This window comes from Pagrus pagrus, assembly GCF_965226575.1.
Source record: "Pagrus pagrus genome assembly, chromosome: 8".
NCBI lineage: Eukaryota > Metazoa > Chordata > Actinopteri > Spariformes > Sparidae > Pagrus > Pagrus pagrus.
The window spans coordinates 1,851,357-1,865,484 of NC_140192.1; the positions used below are offsets into that span (position 1 = coordinate 1,851,357).

The 14,128-nt window shown below is 42.6% G+C and overlaps 1 protein-coding gene across 1 annotated transcript; it reads right to left on the reverse strand.

The window, feature by feature from the left end:
- Nucleotides 1–3,532: 3,532 nt before the first annotated feature.
- On the reverse strand, nt 3,533–13,692 carry mlec (malectin). Its single transcript, XM_084358897.1, has 6 exons — nt 13,453–13,692; nt 12,791–13,011; nt 10,288–10,466; nt 9,376–9,552; nt 5,550–5,607; nt 3,533–3,834 (listed from the first exon to the last, which is right to left on the reverse strand). The coding sequence occupies exons 2-6, from the start codon at nt 12,990–12,992 to the stop codon at nt 3,590–3,592; spliced, it is 861 nt and encodes a 286-aa protein (XP_084215023.1). The 5' UTR covers nt 12,993–13,011; nt 13,453–13,692; the 3' UTR covers nt 3,533–3,589.
- Between the last annotated feature and the right edge of the window lie 436 nt (nt 13,693–14,128).

The following is a 14,128-nucleotide window of genomic DNA, read 5'->3' on the forward strand; positions in this document are numbered from 1 at the left end:
GCTGGTGACGAGAGTCCGACTCTAGGAGTTGGGGATCGTCCTTGACGAGACGTTCGTTGAACACCAACTGAGAACTCAGTTCAGGTGGAACGCACCATCAGAATCAGTAAAAAGTCAGAACTCAAAAGACACTTTCACACGTGGCCCGAATCCTCTTCCGTATAAATACGAGTTGAGTTTAAACTTAAAAAAATAAAAGAAAAACGACAAAACCGACCAAATATTTTCTGGCACCATCTTCTCAGAAAAAGGAAGGAGAATGGATGAGTGAGGAAGGAGCCACAGCACCTGAAATATTAACTGTTGTTCTAGTACTGCATATGGCAACAGCAATACTGGCAGAGAGGGGTCAGGAGACATTTAAGACGCATTAGTGAAACAGGCAAAGTTACAGAATCGTCCTCGGAGCAGAGTTAAGCACTTATGGGAGGTAACTAGATACATAAATAGGAGGGTTCACAACACGACTCCACTAAAATGAAGAACAAAGCTGCTTTTCAGACCGTATGGAAAGCAAAAAAGGACATCATTGTCCAACACTGGAGACTAAAACACAGTCTGACGTGGCGATGTAGGAAAAAAAAAGGCTCAACAATTCAAGGAGCAGAACAGGAAGCTTAATTGCACTCAGAGTTCACACTGCATGAACAAAAGCTGCAGTTACATGAGACAGTCGTGAGACGACAGACAGGAAAAGGTTGAGAGAATGCAACAAATGTTGGTTTAAAACATCGAGGAAACATTTTCTGCTGATGTTGTGCTTTCTCATCTCTGACTGCAGATGGAGCAGCTGTGAAGCAGCTGCATCGACTGGCACAGATTCTCATTAGTTATTATATTAATTAAGGGTGAGCTGCAGCGGCCTGTTGTCTCAGTTTCAGATGACAGACGGCTGGTGACGAAAAAACAAGAATTCACTTTCCTCCCAGTTAGTTGGCAAACACTGTGGACGTACAGCAGCCTGAACTGATCCAGAGGAACAAACAGTCAGTCTCAAGCACTCGCCACAGAGGCGTCACAGCACTGTTTTAAAGGTTGTCAAATTAAAGAGGCCACCAGGCTTTCCTTCTCTAACAAAGTTAAATAAAAGAAAGAAAGACATTCTTTGGTGAATCAAAAAGGCAGACATGCATCATGAATGAGTGAATAGAAAAGGCAACAACACAGAAAATACAGTGACGAAAAGAAAAAAGGTCCTGACTCACTGCAGGCCTCGTTCAGACCAGATCAGGCGTTCAGCGAAAACAACACTCCTCCTGGTTCATTCTGAGAAAAGTGGCGAATCATAGAAGTGTTGTTATTAAAGCTGTTGACACTAAAATCATAAGATAACACTAGAAAAGTCTTCAGCTCCGACTCTATGTCCCAACTGCAAACGAGTGTCCAGTGCAACAAGATGTCTGACTCCATTAAATATGATGTTACATCACATGGGTGATCATCTTCCTATGTTTTTACTTTTAAAGAACAGAAAATATTTAGATATTTCTCCACTGGACATGACATACAATACAGCCAACTTTCAGCTGCATGGTGATCTCGCTGCAGACAGCTGCCACCTTATTTAGGTTTTAGCAGAAAGAGGAGACGGTAATGTTCAGACAGCTCATCCAGACCCACCAACATCTCGCTTTGTCTTTAATGTGAACGTGTACAAGCAGCTTTCACTTTGAAGTAGACACGCTGAAGTTAACGAGGCTGGCTTGTGCCATCCGTCTCTGTTCAGGCAGCTCGTACACCGTCAGTCGGCACAGAGTTTGAAAGACAGACTGAAACCACTGATTGTGGTCACTTCATTAATATCTTTAGGTATTACAAATATATTTAATAGCTTTAGATATTAAAAAAAGTTTGATGCGAGGGTAAAACAGATACTGCCGTATAAGCCAAAATAAAGAGGTCCACCAAATTTCTAGGCTTTTGTTGCTTGGTGCCTCAGACGGCAGCAGCAGGGAGGAGATCTTTAGATATCAAAAAAGTGATCAGCTAAAAAAACCCCAATGTGTCTGAGTCAGGATTTTATCGATTCAGACTTATTAAAACAAGTTCGAACAACTTCTGGATGTAGTCTGATGAGGTATATGATCCGCCGCCTTCTATGGTTTCCTGTTTATCCAGTGCGTTCATGATGATGAACGTGACACACGAGAAAAAAAACAAAGGCGAACTCGTCACCTGGGATTTTGGGAAAAGGAGTCAACCTGCGTTTAAAAAACCTGCATACACTCTGTAATCTTAGTGTAAAAGTGGTTCAGGAAATAATTAAATCGAGTGGATTTTGTTGCCAAAGTCCCTTTTTTGTCACATGCAGTCAGGACACGGTGTAATGATTATACTAGAAGTTTTTTGACATGACAAGTTTGGTGTCAGTGTAAAAGCAATAATAAAAAAAAGGTCCACCAAATTGTGTGGTGCGTCAGACTGCAGCAGCAGCGAGGAGAGATTCTCCGCAAACATGATGGAGAAAGTCTTTCTGGAAGAGCTGCTGAGCCAGAAACCAGCGAGTTCACGGAGCAAACGATGATTTGTCTCCAGCTGTGTCCTTCACTGCAGCGCCTGGTTTGGTCTGAATGAAGCCTGAAGCATTTCACAGCATTAACTTTGCCTCTCACTAAATGCAACAAGGTTCGACATTCTCGCTTTGTAATGCAGAATTTCAATAATGGACCCATCCTTGGGGGAAAAAATTAAAAATCAATATTTAATCAGCGTTTTCACGGCTTAAATCGGTATTTGGTGGAACAATGCCAAGAAATCTTTTATGCATTATCACATCACCAAGAGATTTATAAAAGCCAACCTGTATTTACGTCGAGGCAAACGGCACATAACCCCGCCAGCTGCAGAGCTGCTCGTTCAACACCAACCGTTTTCTCCTTTACAAGTATAAGATGGCACGTCAACAACAAACTAACTACATCTGAGTGAAAAGACACAAAAATGAGACAAGTTGAGAAAAATGGGAGCCTCTGAAAAAGCAACTGTTCCACTGAGCGTCTGTCTCACGGTTTCGTTTCCATTTAACCAAATTCTCAGCAGGACCATCTCCAATTTAAAGGTAACACGTGTGACCAGATGCTGAGCAGGAGTGTTAAACAGAGTGTGCTTCCTCGCTACACCAGGTACAAAACAATGCTTTTAGTTTAGAAAACGGGCCGAGACAAATCACTCCCGAGCAGCCCTCACCTGCTGAAATGTGGCTTTAAACCTCAAAGACTGGCACCTGTAAATCCTGCACAGTCTCTGAGTGGAAATGACTACCATAGTTCAGAACGGTCAGCAGAGGTGGATGCGAAACACATTCACAAAGAAGCGCACAGCACACGCCCGTCCTACGTCTCCTCGGCGGTAGAATCTGACAGCAGCGTCTGCTTCGTCTCTCAGCGGCGTTCCGAAAAGTTTTTGTCTCTTCTTGTCCTCCATGGTCGAACTCTCTCCTGTGTGTCTGCCTTTACCTGTGCTGCTGCTGTCACCTTGAACCCCCCCCACCCCCACCCCTTCCTCCCTCCCTGCCTCCCCCTCCCTCCCCCTCTCTTCATAGTCTCACGTCTGTCCGTTTGACGCCTCCTCCCCAGTGGCTGGTTGTGGCTCACAGCCGACAGAGGCAGAACAGTGTGGGGATGAACACCCCGAACGCCACCAGGATGGGGAACATTAGGCTGCTGTTGTCGGCTGCGTATGGGTTTGGTGTTCGCGGGCCCGACTGGACCCTGGACTTGGAACCTGGTGGGAGCTTTTTCTTCCCACCTTCCTCGCCTCCCTCGGTTTCCTCCTCTTCTTCTTCCTCCTCCTCGGGCTTCTCCAAGCCGGGGTGAGGCTGAAGTTGTGGCACATCTGTCAAGTAAAGAAGTTTCAGGGAAGACGGGAGAGGTTATTTCATAACACACAAAAGAAAACTGGTACACTACGACTGCTGCACTAATGAGCTTACATCCAGTTGAGCAAGACTTTGCAATCCATTAAGAGTTTTCTAGAGGGCTTAGGTGTGTGTGGGTGTGTGTGGGTGGAAGAGGCATTCAGAGCCCTCGTTTAGTAATCAGTAAAATCTGCTTCAAGTGTCAAAGTGAAACTATTCGTTCTGCAGTAAAAAGGTCCCGTGACTGATTTATGATTAGATTGCTAATAATAGCTACTGGAAGTATAAGTAAGTACATGTTTTCACGTGACTGATCACACTTCAGATCATTATTTCCTCTCCGATGGTGCTGCAGAAGATTTCTAAATGCTCTCAACACAGCAAAGCTCTCTTCAGTCATGTTTGTAAATTGGTAATGCACCATTTTGCAACCGTTGTTGGTCAAGTGCTTAGGCGACAGTTCATCACCTAATAACACAGCTTGTGATTAGTGAGGAGAGTCAACACATCTGCCAGAAATCTCACTCACCAAAACAGTGAAGACTTGTTGGTGAAGTCAGTACAGACCAGAATGAACACATGGTGTTTGTTCGCCTCCCTGCACCAGTCGAGCTGCTCTCCTGAGCCGTGGCGTTGAAAAACGGCCAGAACATTTTTTGCAGGATATTATGATGTCAAAGCATTTAACCTTTGACCTTTTGGAAATCAAGTGTCATAACTTTATCATTTTATCCTATTAGACATTCGTATGTCAAATTTGATTGTAATTATCATATGAATTATTGACTTACGGCCAAAAATGTGATTTGTGAGATCACAGTGACCTTTGTCCACCAAAATCTAATCAGTTCATCTTTGAGTCATAGCGGACATTTCTACCAAATTTAAAGAAATTTGAAGAATGGGACGGACGGAAAACCCCTAAAACATAATGCCTGTGGCCACGGCTGTCACCGGCGCGGAGGCTTAAAAACACTGAAGCGTTGCTTTCACTACTTTTCAAAAGTGTCCCGAAATAACACATTTCCTTGATGGATTACAAAGCCTCTGGCTGGATAATAAGAACAAGCGACGGCTCATTGCAACAGCTGAACAGCGCGCTGCAGGACAGTTTTTAAAGTCACTACATGCATCGGTTACAGAGATATTATTAAAATTATGATATCGGTGCTTTGCAATTGTAGAGGACTGATGCCCTAGAGGCTGCAGAGATAAAGTGACAAATGACAAAAAAGCATTGAAAGGGAGGCACATCTCAAATCTCACAGACAGGAAGGACAAAATAATCACATTTCACTGGTTTGTTTGGCTCATATCATAATAGATATACGCTAACGTGTTTCGGCATAGAGCCTTCTTCAGAGCGCTCAAAGGTTCAATTCAGTGTGATACACAAGAGCAGAGTCGAACCAAAAATGTTTGTTACGACTGGCTAAGTTAACTACAGATGAAGAATGTACACAGAGGGCTGAAAGAAACTGTGACTGTTGTCAGACGGTGCTGTGAACCCCCAAATAAAACCTAAAATGTTTTGTTTGACTTTTATTTAACAGTGCTGTTGTGTGCAGACAGGACCCGTGTGTCGGCTCATCCAGACGCTCACACTGTTTGTACCGTTCATTGGGCTGTTAGAAACAGTGAATAATGGCATAATGGCAAGGAAAAGAGGTGTGTTCACAGTCTCAGGACTCACTTTCTGATGTCCCCTTCATCACATAGAGAGCGCAGACCTTGGGGTTGTCATAATAACCCTGAAAAGACAGAACACATGCGTTAAAACAGCAGAAACAACAGTGTCTGATATCAGCTAAAAGTAATTAAATGCCACACAGGAGAGACTGAGTGTGTCTGACTGTGATCATGCTCATAATCTTTTTTGGAGCTCCTTTATCCTGAGATAAAAAGCAAAGAATCAACATTTGTTGCAGGTGCATTTCTGCTGAAGACGTGCCAGAGTGCAAAACAAAACCGCCTGTGCTGGGGAGAGTCTGTCATTTCATTGTTTGAGTAGCTTTAACGTTTGCAAAAAAGAGCGAACAGCGTGTCCCACTTTTATCTTTTCAAAGACAGAAAACGCAGAGAGGGCCAGTGATCTACAGAAAATACAAAGAGGAAGAAAGAGGCCACTGCAGAGAAAGTTTTTTTGAAGCACAGATTTAGCCTCCAGCCACATGTTCTACAAAGCCACTGGCTGAATCTTTCATTTGTTCGAACACAGAGCTTGAAGGGAATACTAATCAAGATGAAAACAAAAAACAATATGGCCTCCAGCAACCTCATCAGTATTTGTGAGTAGTTCCCAAACTGTAAAACAAAATCAAAAGGTAGCCCCTCAGACTGGAGTCCTATATGTGTCAGTCAAGATCATTCTAACTGAAAGTCATTGTGGAAATAACTTCACCTACTAACACAGTTTAGTTTGGGTTTTATTAAGTATACCTCACACAGTTGTGGGCATTAAGATGAAATAAACCTGTGCAGACACAGTCAGTCATCCACCATCGTTCTGACAAACCACTCTTCACTGAACGGTGGTTTTATCAGTCGATAAAAAGTTTACCTTGTGAGGGAGGCGGATTTGCAAAATCACACGATCATGCAAAACCATCAATCGAACGACCAGGGGCGGATCTACGGATATATCAAGGGAAATCTGGATACAGCGCCGGAGCCAGAGCCCCATTCATTCCTAAGAAAGCTTCTCGGTGGCGCGTGACGCCAAAACAGGTCGACTTCCTGGGTATTAAATTAGAGACGTCCGTTTGCTAGGCGGCTACCTTCCGGTTTAGCCCTCTGCTAACTTGAGTAGGGATAAAATGATTTACTTGTGTGGCTCTTCTAGACTTTCTGAATGTTATCAGGCCGAATAGCTCAAATTCTGATAGTGAAACTAGTCATTTAATTTCACATTGCAAAATTTCACAGCTGCATCATGAGATGTTGTAATTACACAGTTTGGCCATTATGTGGAATTGGCTTCAAAGCTCAGGGCTGTTCCTGCAGCGTGCTTTAGGGAACCGGCTACAGGCGTGGTTTAGCTGTGACGACAAGCAGGAGAAGCGACTGTTCATTTGAAGACAACCACCACGTTGGCTCCTCAAGAGGTTCATGTAGCTGCTTAAGCATCTTGTTAAACCACAACTGGAGAGCATATTTAACTGAAAGAAGAGCAAAGAACAACACTGAAGGCTTTTCTTGTTTTCACTCTTCTCTCTCCAACTGTTCTTCTGATTGGTTCAAGTTAGCCCAAGACAGATGGTTATTTAAAGGGACTGCGCTTTTCCAAACAGTTTCTAATGGCACCTTTCCAGATGGTTCTGTGTAACAAACCACGTGGCGCAGTCTGCCGAAAAGTGAATATAATGCACAAGGTTGCAAGAAGTGTCTAAAAAGTGGAGCGTTGATCTGAGACACTTGAACCAAACCACCAAACATTACTGCTGCAGCAGGCCCGTGAACAAGAGATGATGGATGTACAACCGGAGAATAAAATGTGACTAACTTCATCACAAAGGCAGCAACAGATAATACGACATTTTTATTGGTTTAGGATGGATTCACAGCGCTCATTGTTTATCTAGAGCCAGACTACAGACTCCAAAGTCAGCCAACCTCAACAGAACAAACTGTGCATGTCAGTCAGAACAGCTTTTTGTACATTTTAATGGCCTTTCTTAAAATCCCAGTAATTGTATCCACGAGAAAGCGAAATGAACGGAACAAACTTTAAAAGCTTAACAGTGGACAAACAGAAACAGATTCACAGACAGCAGCCGTTTGGATGAATAAGCAAATGAGTTGAAGGCCGACCAGATGTGAGACTGTTGTCGGTCATTTGCATGACAGCCCACAAACACCAACAGGCTGTCAACAGCCTCTTTCAGACAACGAGTTCATTATGAAAATGTGCCGTTCAGTTTACATGTCGGTCTGACGTTTGAATAAATCCCACGTGTCACTTTCCTTTACAAGTTGTGAGGCGATATCCAACAAGTCTGACACGAGAGCCGTCGTGTTAAAGGAACATTTAACAAATTTGGAAAATACTCTTGTTGATATATTAATTTTATTGGATCTCGTTTGTGCACCTCCTAAACTCTGACAGGCACTTCACGGTGCATTCAAGTGCATCTCGTAAACCTATATTCAAATGGCCACAAAGGTTTTTTAAAACAGAAGTTTCTATTTTCTCAACATCAGTAATTACTTTCCTGTTCGTTCACTACAGAATCTTTAATAATTACACGCTAAAATCACGACATCATCCCTTTCATTTCTCCGTCAATTCTTAATGTAAACATTAATATTTTTATTTATGCACCAGGTTAGAGAGTTACTGATACACTTTACAGCATCTGCTCTCTCAGAGTCACTGAAACTGAATCGATATCGGATTAAATCAAATCAGGACGTCTGTGATGATACCCGGCTCTAAACTACTTCTTCTATTCTTTCTAGATAGATTCCTTTATTCCACTGAACTCCTTGGCATATTTTATTGCATTTTATTCTTATGTTATTTATTGCTCATGTATCGTTGTGTCTATATCTTTACTGCACGTTTTAGCATGTGTGCAAATCAAACTTTTCAAAGAAATTAATAAAGTAGACAATGTTTTAATTGGTGAGGTTTAAAAGGGGCTGGTAGGTGGTTAGCTGTTTCCCCTCTTTATGCTAAACTAAGCTAAGCAGCTGCTGGAGGAAGCTTCATTTTTAACAGATGGAGAAGACTAATACAATGATAACGATCTTCTGATCAATCACTCAGCAAGAAAGAATAATCATATTTTGCAAAATCCTTCCTGTTGTACTGAAGCGGATATCTTTATGACTACACTTCCTAATCCTCAAGTCATTTTAATATTAAGTAGCATTACTTGTGCACTCATTATTCTCCCAACCTGTCCATCACATATAGCTGTAAGTGCTGCACACTATTACATAAAGAAGTAAATTAATAATTAACCCGCAAGGACACCAATTTAACAAATGATGAATGAACAGTCTGATAAGAAAATTACGTTACGCACACAAGTCATTTGAATATCCAGACAAATTTGAATAAACTCAACTGTCGTAATGTGACCGTCATGTCATAAAAACCTGGATCACATTGGATGTTTTCAATTACGTTTCTCAATTGAAAAAAAAAAAAAAAAACTCTAATAAATGCATAAAAGATTCATCAAAATGCTTCAGGATTCCCTTTCTTTTGCTTCTTCATATGCTGTGAATCTTTAACTGCTACCTCATTATGTAATAGAAGGCTGAAATAACTAGAAAACCAACCACAAAAGTTGAGCAATCATGCTTTAATAATCCTGCAGCGCTATGTAAATATTCAGATCTGTCCCTGCGTCATGTTGCACCTCACAACCCCGTTTGAAAAAGAGATCAACAAATCAAGCGAGCAGCTGAACGCTGTTATTAAGTGCTGTTATAGGTGTCAAGGTATAACAAGCAAACTGACACTCTGACAATGAACTCCAGAAGTTTCTCAAATAATAAAAAAAACTCACCTTTACAAACTCCACAGTGAGCTTGCCGTTGAAAGTCGACACCTCTCCCTGCACGCTCAGCTTCCCACGTCGAATAGAAAAGGGAACTATCTCGTCATGAGCGGTGCTGTGACCCACTCGATCAAAGATGTCAAGGTCCTTCACCACCGTGTGGCCGTTTAGACGGACGTCAAACACCTGGAGAAGTATATTTTCAGATCAGTAATGATTAACCACACAGACACACACAGACAGACACACACACACACACACACACACACACACACACACACAGACACACACAGACACACACAGACACACACAGACACACACAGACACGTCCCGACTTTGATATCAAATCAAAAATTGATTGTATCGAGCCTTCGGTTTTGATCATCGCATGTAAAAGCAGGCTCGATCATGGTGGGTTTATTTTCTTTTTCAGAGATCCTTTATTGATTTGTTTGGGAAGAGGGTTTACTCTGGACAGATTTGAGAAACCGAACTTTGTAACAAACAGAATTTCTATTTTTAATTGTTGAACCACTATTATCTACTATTGTTATCTGAACTTGTCTAACCCTAACCCGCAAAAATCCACCAAGTCAGTTGTAAATCACAGTTGTCAGGATATAAAACCAACGATCTGTTGATCTCTATAAGTTTGATTGTCTGACAACGAACACATTTTTTTTTAAATTGAAGATCAAATTGAATTGTGACCCTAAAATCAAAAGTCAAATCAGGTCAAAGATTTAGAGAATCTTGACACAGCTAGTCGTCAAAGAGCTCCCACAGTGCCGCCTGAATACGAGTGTGAAGTGAGTAAAAAACGACACGACTTTCATCCTCAATATGAACGGGACAACAAACAGTCGCACACGGAAAGTGTACTAAATATGCTGAATACTGCTGATCCATTAATTGCCATACCTTCTGCTGCGACTGGGCGAAGTAAACCTCTGCGTACTTCATTACTAGTATATAGTCTCCTTCCTCGCGGATGGGAATATCATATCCGAATGTGTCCTCGTTGTAGCGCTCTGTCTGATACAGAACCTGGTCCTCTGGACTGGAGCGCAGGATCGGCAGACGCACCCCGTAATCAGATGCTAGAAGAGAAAGAGAAGAAGAAGAGCAACAGGTTCAGTGGGAGTTCAGGCCATATTAATATGAGAGGCAGAGGTGGAACAAAATATCAATACGCCGAATATCAAATCGCTTCCTCTTGCAGTAAGATTATCGATACACTGGCATTAAATATCGATATCTTTATTAAAACAAGCAGGAGCTCTGAACAGACTTCCCCTCACACCTCTATATTACTGTGAGCCAGAGTTATCGTTCCTGTTAAACTCCAGAACTGTTCTGCTTTCTAGAAGTTCGGCCTTTTGCCAATGTATATCAGAGTGATGGTACATGTGGATGTTGTAAAGTCCCAGTCAGTTTGTGTGTTAGAGGCACTAAGCTCAGACTCAATGTGGTTTTTATGCATCGTTGTATCAAAGTTCATGTAAATTTCTGTGAAAATGGCACCACAATGCAGTGATTAAACAAATAATTCATTCTGTTTGCATTGTTTGAAATATATATCTTACAACCTGAGGGTTTTCTGAATTGTCAACATTCACTGAAACCCTTATTTCTCAGCGTCGTGAGCAGATAAAGGTTGAAATAAAAACCATTAAATCATTGCCTTTGCTCTAATGTTCATTAACGAATCGCAATGCATTTCTTCAGTCACGTGTCTTGAAAGTTCAAAGTCCAATCACATCCCATCAGGCTGGAAAGGGAAAGTCGCACCTGGTCTTAATGGGTCAAAACCCAATTCAAATGAGACTAGTATTACCAGGGGGCCTCATTTCTGATTCAGAAATGACCTCACCATGTTTGTGTTTCATGTGGTGATAAGTTATGTCTGTATTTTACTGACTATCTCCTGGATATGATGTCAAGGCTCTGTGTAACTGCAGACACGTTATTCATATAGTTTAGAGTTCATTTGCTGAATTTACGCATGTTTTACAGGCATAACTACACATCTGTAGCTCACTTGGATCAGGTAAAAGATGCTTTCTGGCTGCATATCCAAGCATACATCAAGCCAATCCTTAAAAACAAGGAGGATTTCGAAACCAAAGCGCGGTTCTGGGGGAGATTCAAGGAAACGTGTTTCCTGAATTCTGATGAGATTCAAGAATGAAAATAACAAACTAATAAGTAAAATAAGAGTCTGTGCAGCCACTTCCCTGTTCGTCCAGCTCTCGATGAGGACTGACGCAGTATGACCCCGGTGACTGACAGAAAAAAAAAGGATGTGGGAGATTGAACAGACGTATTTCCTTCACAACCTTGGTGTCTGAAATATATTTAAAAAGTTCTTGTTCCTCTCCTTAATGCTCTGCGTCTCTCACTCATTGATAAATTTGGATAAATACACGAGAATTGTGACCAGGAGAGAAACCAGGAGAGGTCGAAGACAGACAGGAGTCTGCTGAGAAAATCTGGAGGGCTGATGTATCTGAGAGCTGTAAGAGAGCAACTGGACTTACAGATAAAATACGATATATATCTTGTGGCAAAATATGGCATATTTTTATATATTATGGACAAACATCCTCTGTAGTGTTGTCAAGAGTATCAAAATATGGATACTGAATATTTGAATTATCCAGTACTAGCTGTGTTTTTCGCTCTCCTCTCTGACAGCGAGTTGACACATGTACCGCTCGAGTGCCTACATAGTCCCACCTCCTCCGTATGTTACAGCACAGAAGCCTTGTTATATTTATGTCTTTTACTAAGAATCTGACATTGTATGGCGCCAATGTTGTGCAAGTTTTTCCCCGTGGTATCGAATATCGATATCTCTCAAGGTCTTGTATCGAAGACACTAGTCCTCCACCATTATTACAAATCACCCAGGTAATACAAGTATGAATTTTGTATTCATACGTTTGCAGATGATTGTCCTGCCATGTATCGATTATCGTAGATTTGCTGTGGCTGATACTATTGTGAGTTACTCTGCGATTCCCACCCTGAATTAATAGCTGCATTACTGGAAAACAGATCAAGCTCTAAGTGCACATTACACAAGGCTTGACCTTTCCCTGCACCCGCTGAAACACAGAGTCCTCCAGTCTCAGATGGCTTGTGTTCGCTCCAGCTGAAAATTGCAGTATCCGAGTCTCATAACTGGAGCCAAGAATGACTGTGTACAGTCAGTTTGATCATATCGTCACCTGCTTCCTCTGCATGCTGACAGGGGCGGAGCTGCAGCCTCTGTGCTGACTCCTCATTAGTTTGTGGTTACTTGCGGAAGCCTGACCGTGCAGAGGTTTTCTCCTGGAAATGTCTGAGGAGCAGCTTTTTACCTTCACAATGTCACCTCACAGGTGTAGCGCCCAGTTAGCGGCTCGCAACATCCACTCACCTTTGCCGACCTTCCCTTCCAACGGGTCCTTCTTGAAGTGAATACCGTGCACGTCTACATGCGATTCACCTCCGGCGTTCACAGCCCAGATCACCCGTTCAGCGAGGCTGGGGCCCCCGCCGTCCGCCCAGCACTGCTCCGCCAGCAGCGACAGCACCGCTGCGACCAGCCCGGCGACGAGCTGCGCCGTGACCCGCTGCATTGCCCCACACCGCCCGGTCCTACACACACACACACACGCACACACACACGCGGACAGACAGACAGACAGACAGACAGAGTCGGAATCGGAAACTCACAGTACGGAAGCAGCTCCTCACATGAAACATTAACCATAAGGTTAGCTAGCGCAAGGAGCTAGCCAGCTTGTCTTGATGACATGCAACATGATATGAGTTAGCCTGTATGCTAACCTTAACAGTACCAACACCGGCAGTAGCGTTAGCACGGAAGCTCACGCAGAGCCAGAACATGACAGAGAAATCATTAACAAGCCTCCTAGCTTAGCGTTAACACACTAACGAGACACCGCTTGTGCATCAACGAGCCGCACGTTAAAATATAACGAGAAACCAGCGGTGGTCAGGGCAGCTAGCTAGCTAACCTACCTGTCTAACCAGAAATACTTGGTGTGTGATGAGAGTAATTCAAACGTCTCTCACCTTTCCCCTTCCACAAATATCTCCGAGCCGTCCTCTGCCAATGTGTGAGCTCGTGTCTGCCGTTAAAGCCCCAGCGGGTGAAGTCAGGCCGTCAGATAACTTCACTGAGCGGAGATAATCTCAGCTGCTGGTGTCCACAGCCCGCTACACTGACTTTCATTCAATGTGTGCACCCAGACTAACATTTGCTCCGCTGCTGCTGCTGCTAGCTCCAGCGGCTGGCAGTATGCAGGGGGCGGGGCCGTGCTACCTAACCTTACACTTCCGGTGGCCGGTGAGTGACAGGTGCTCCGTCCAATCACAGCTTCCTGTTGAGATTCACCATTAAACACCATTTTATGTCTTATTTCTAAAAAAATATAAAAATTACAAGAATATCATGTCATATATTTGAACCATTTATACTCATATTCAAATCTGGACTGATGGAAGCTTATTTTACATTTTAAGCTATTTATTTTTTATCTTTTATTGAAAATAGAACAGTTCACAAAGAATTGGCCTAAATAAAACTGTAGCACATATAAAGTGATTATAAGCGAAGATAAAGCTGCATAAAAACATCAACCAGTGAGTATACAAATAAGTACATGTACAAAACATAACAGAGAAATAAAGACAGACGGGTACATACAGGCTATAGATCAATATAGACATCATCAGACAGGTTTCAGGG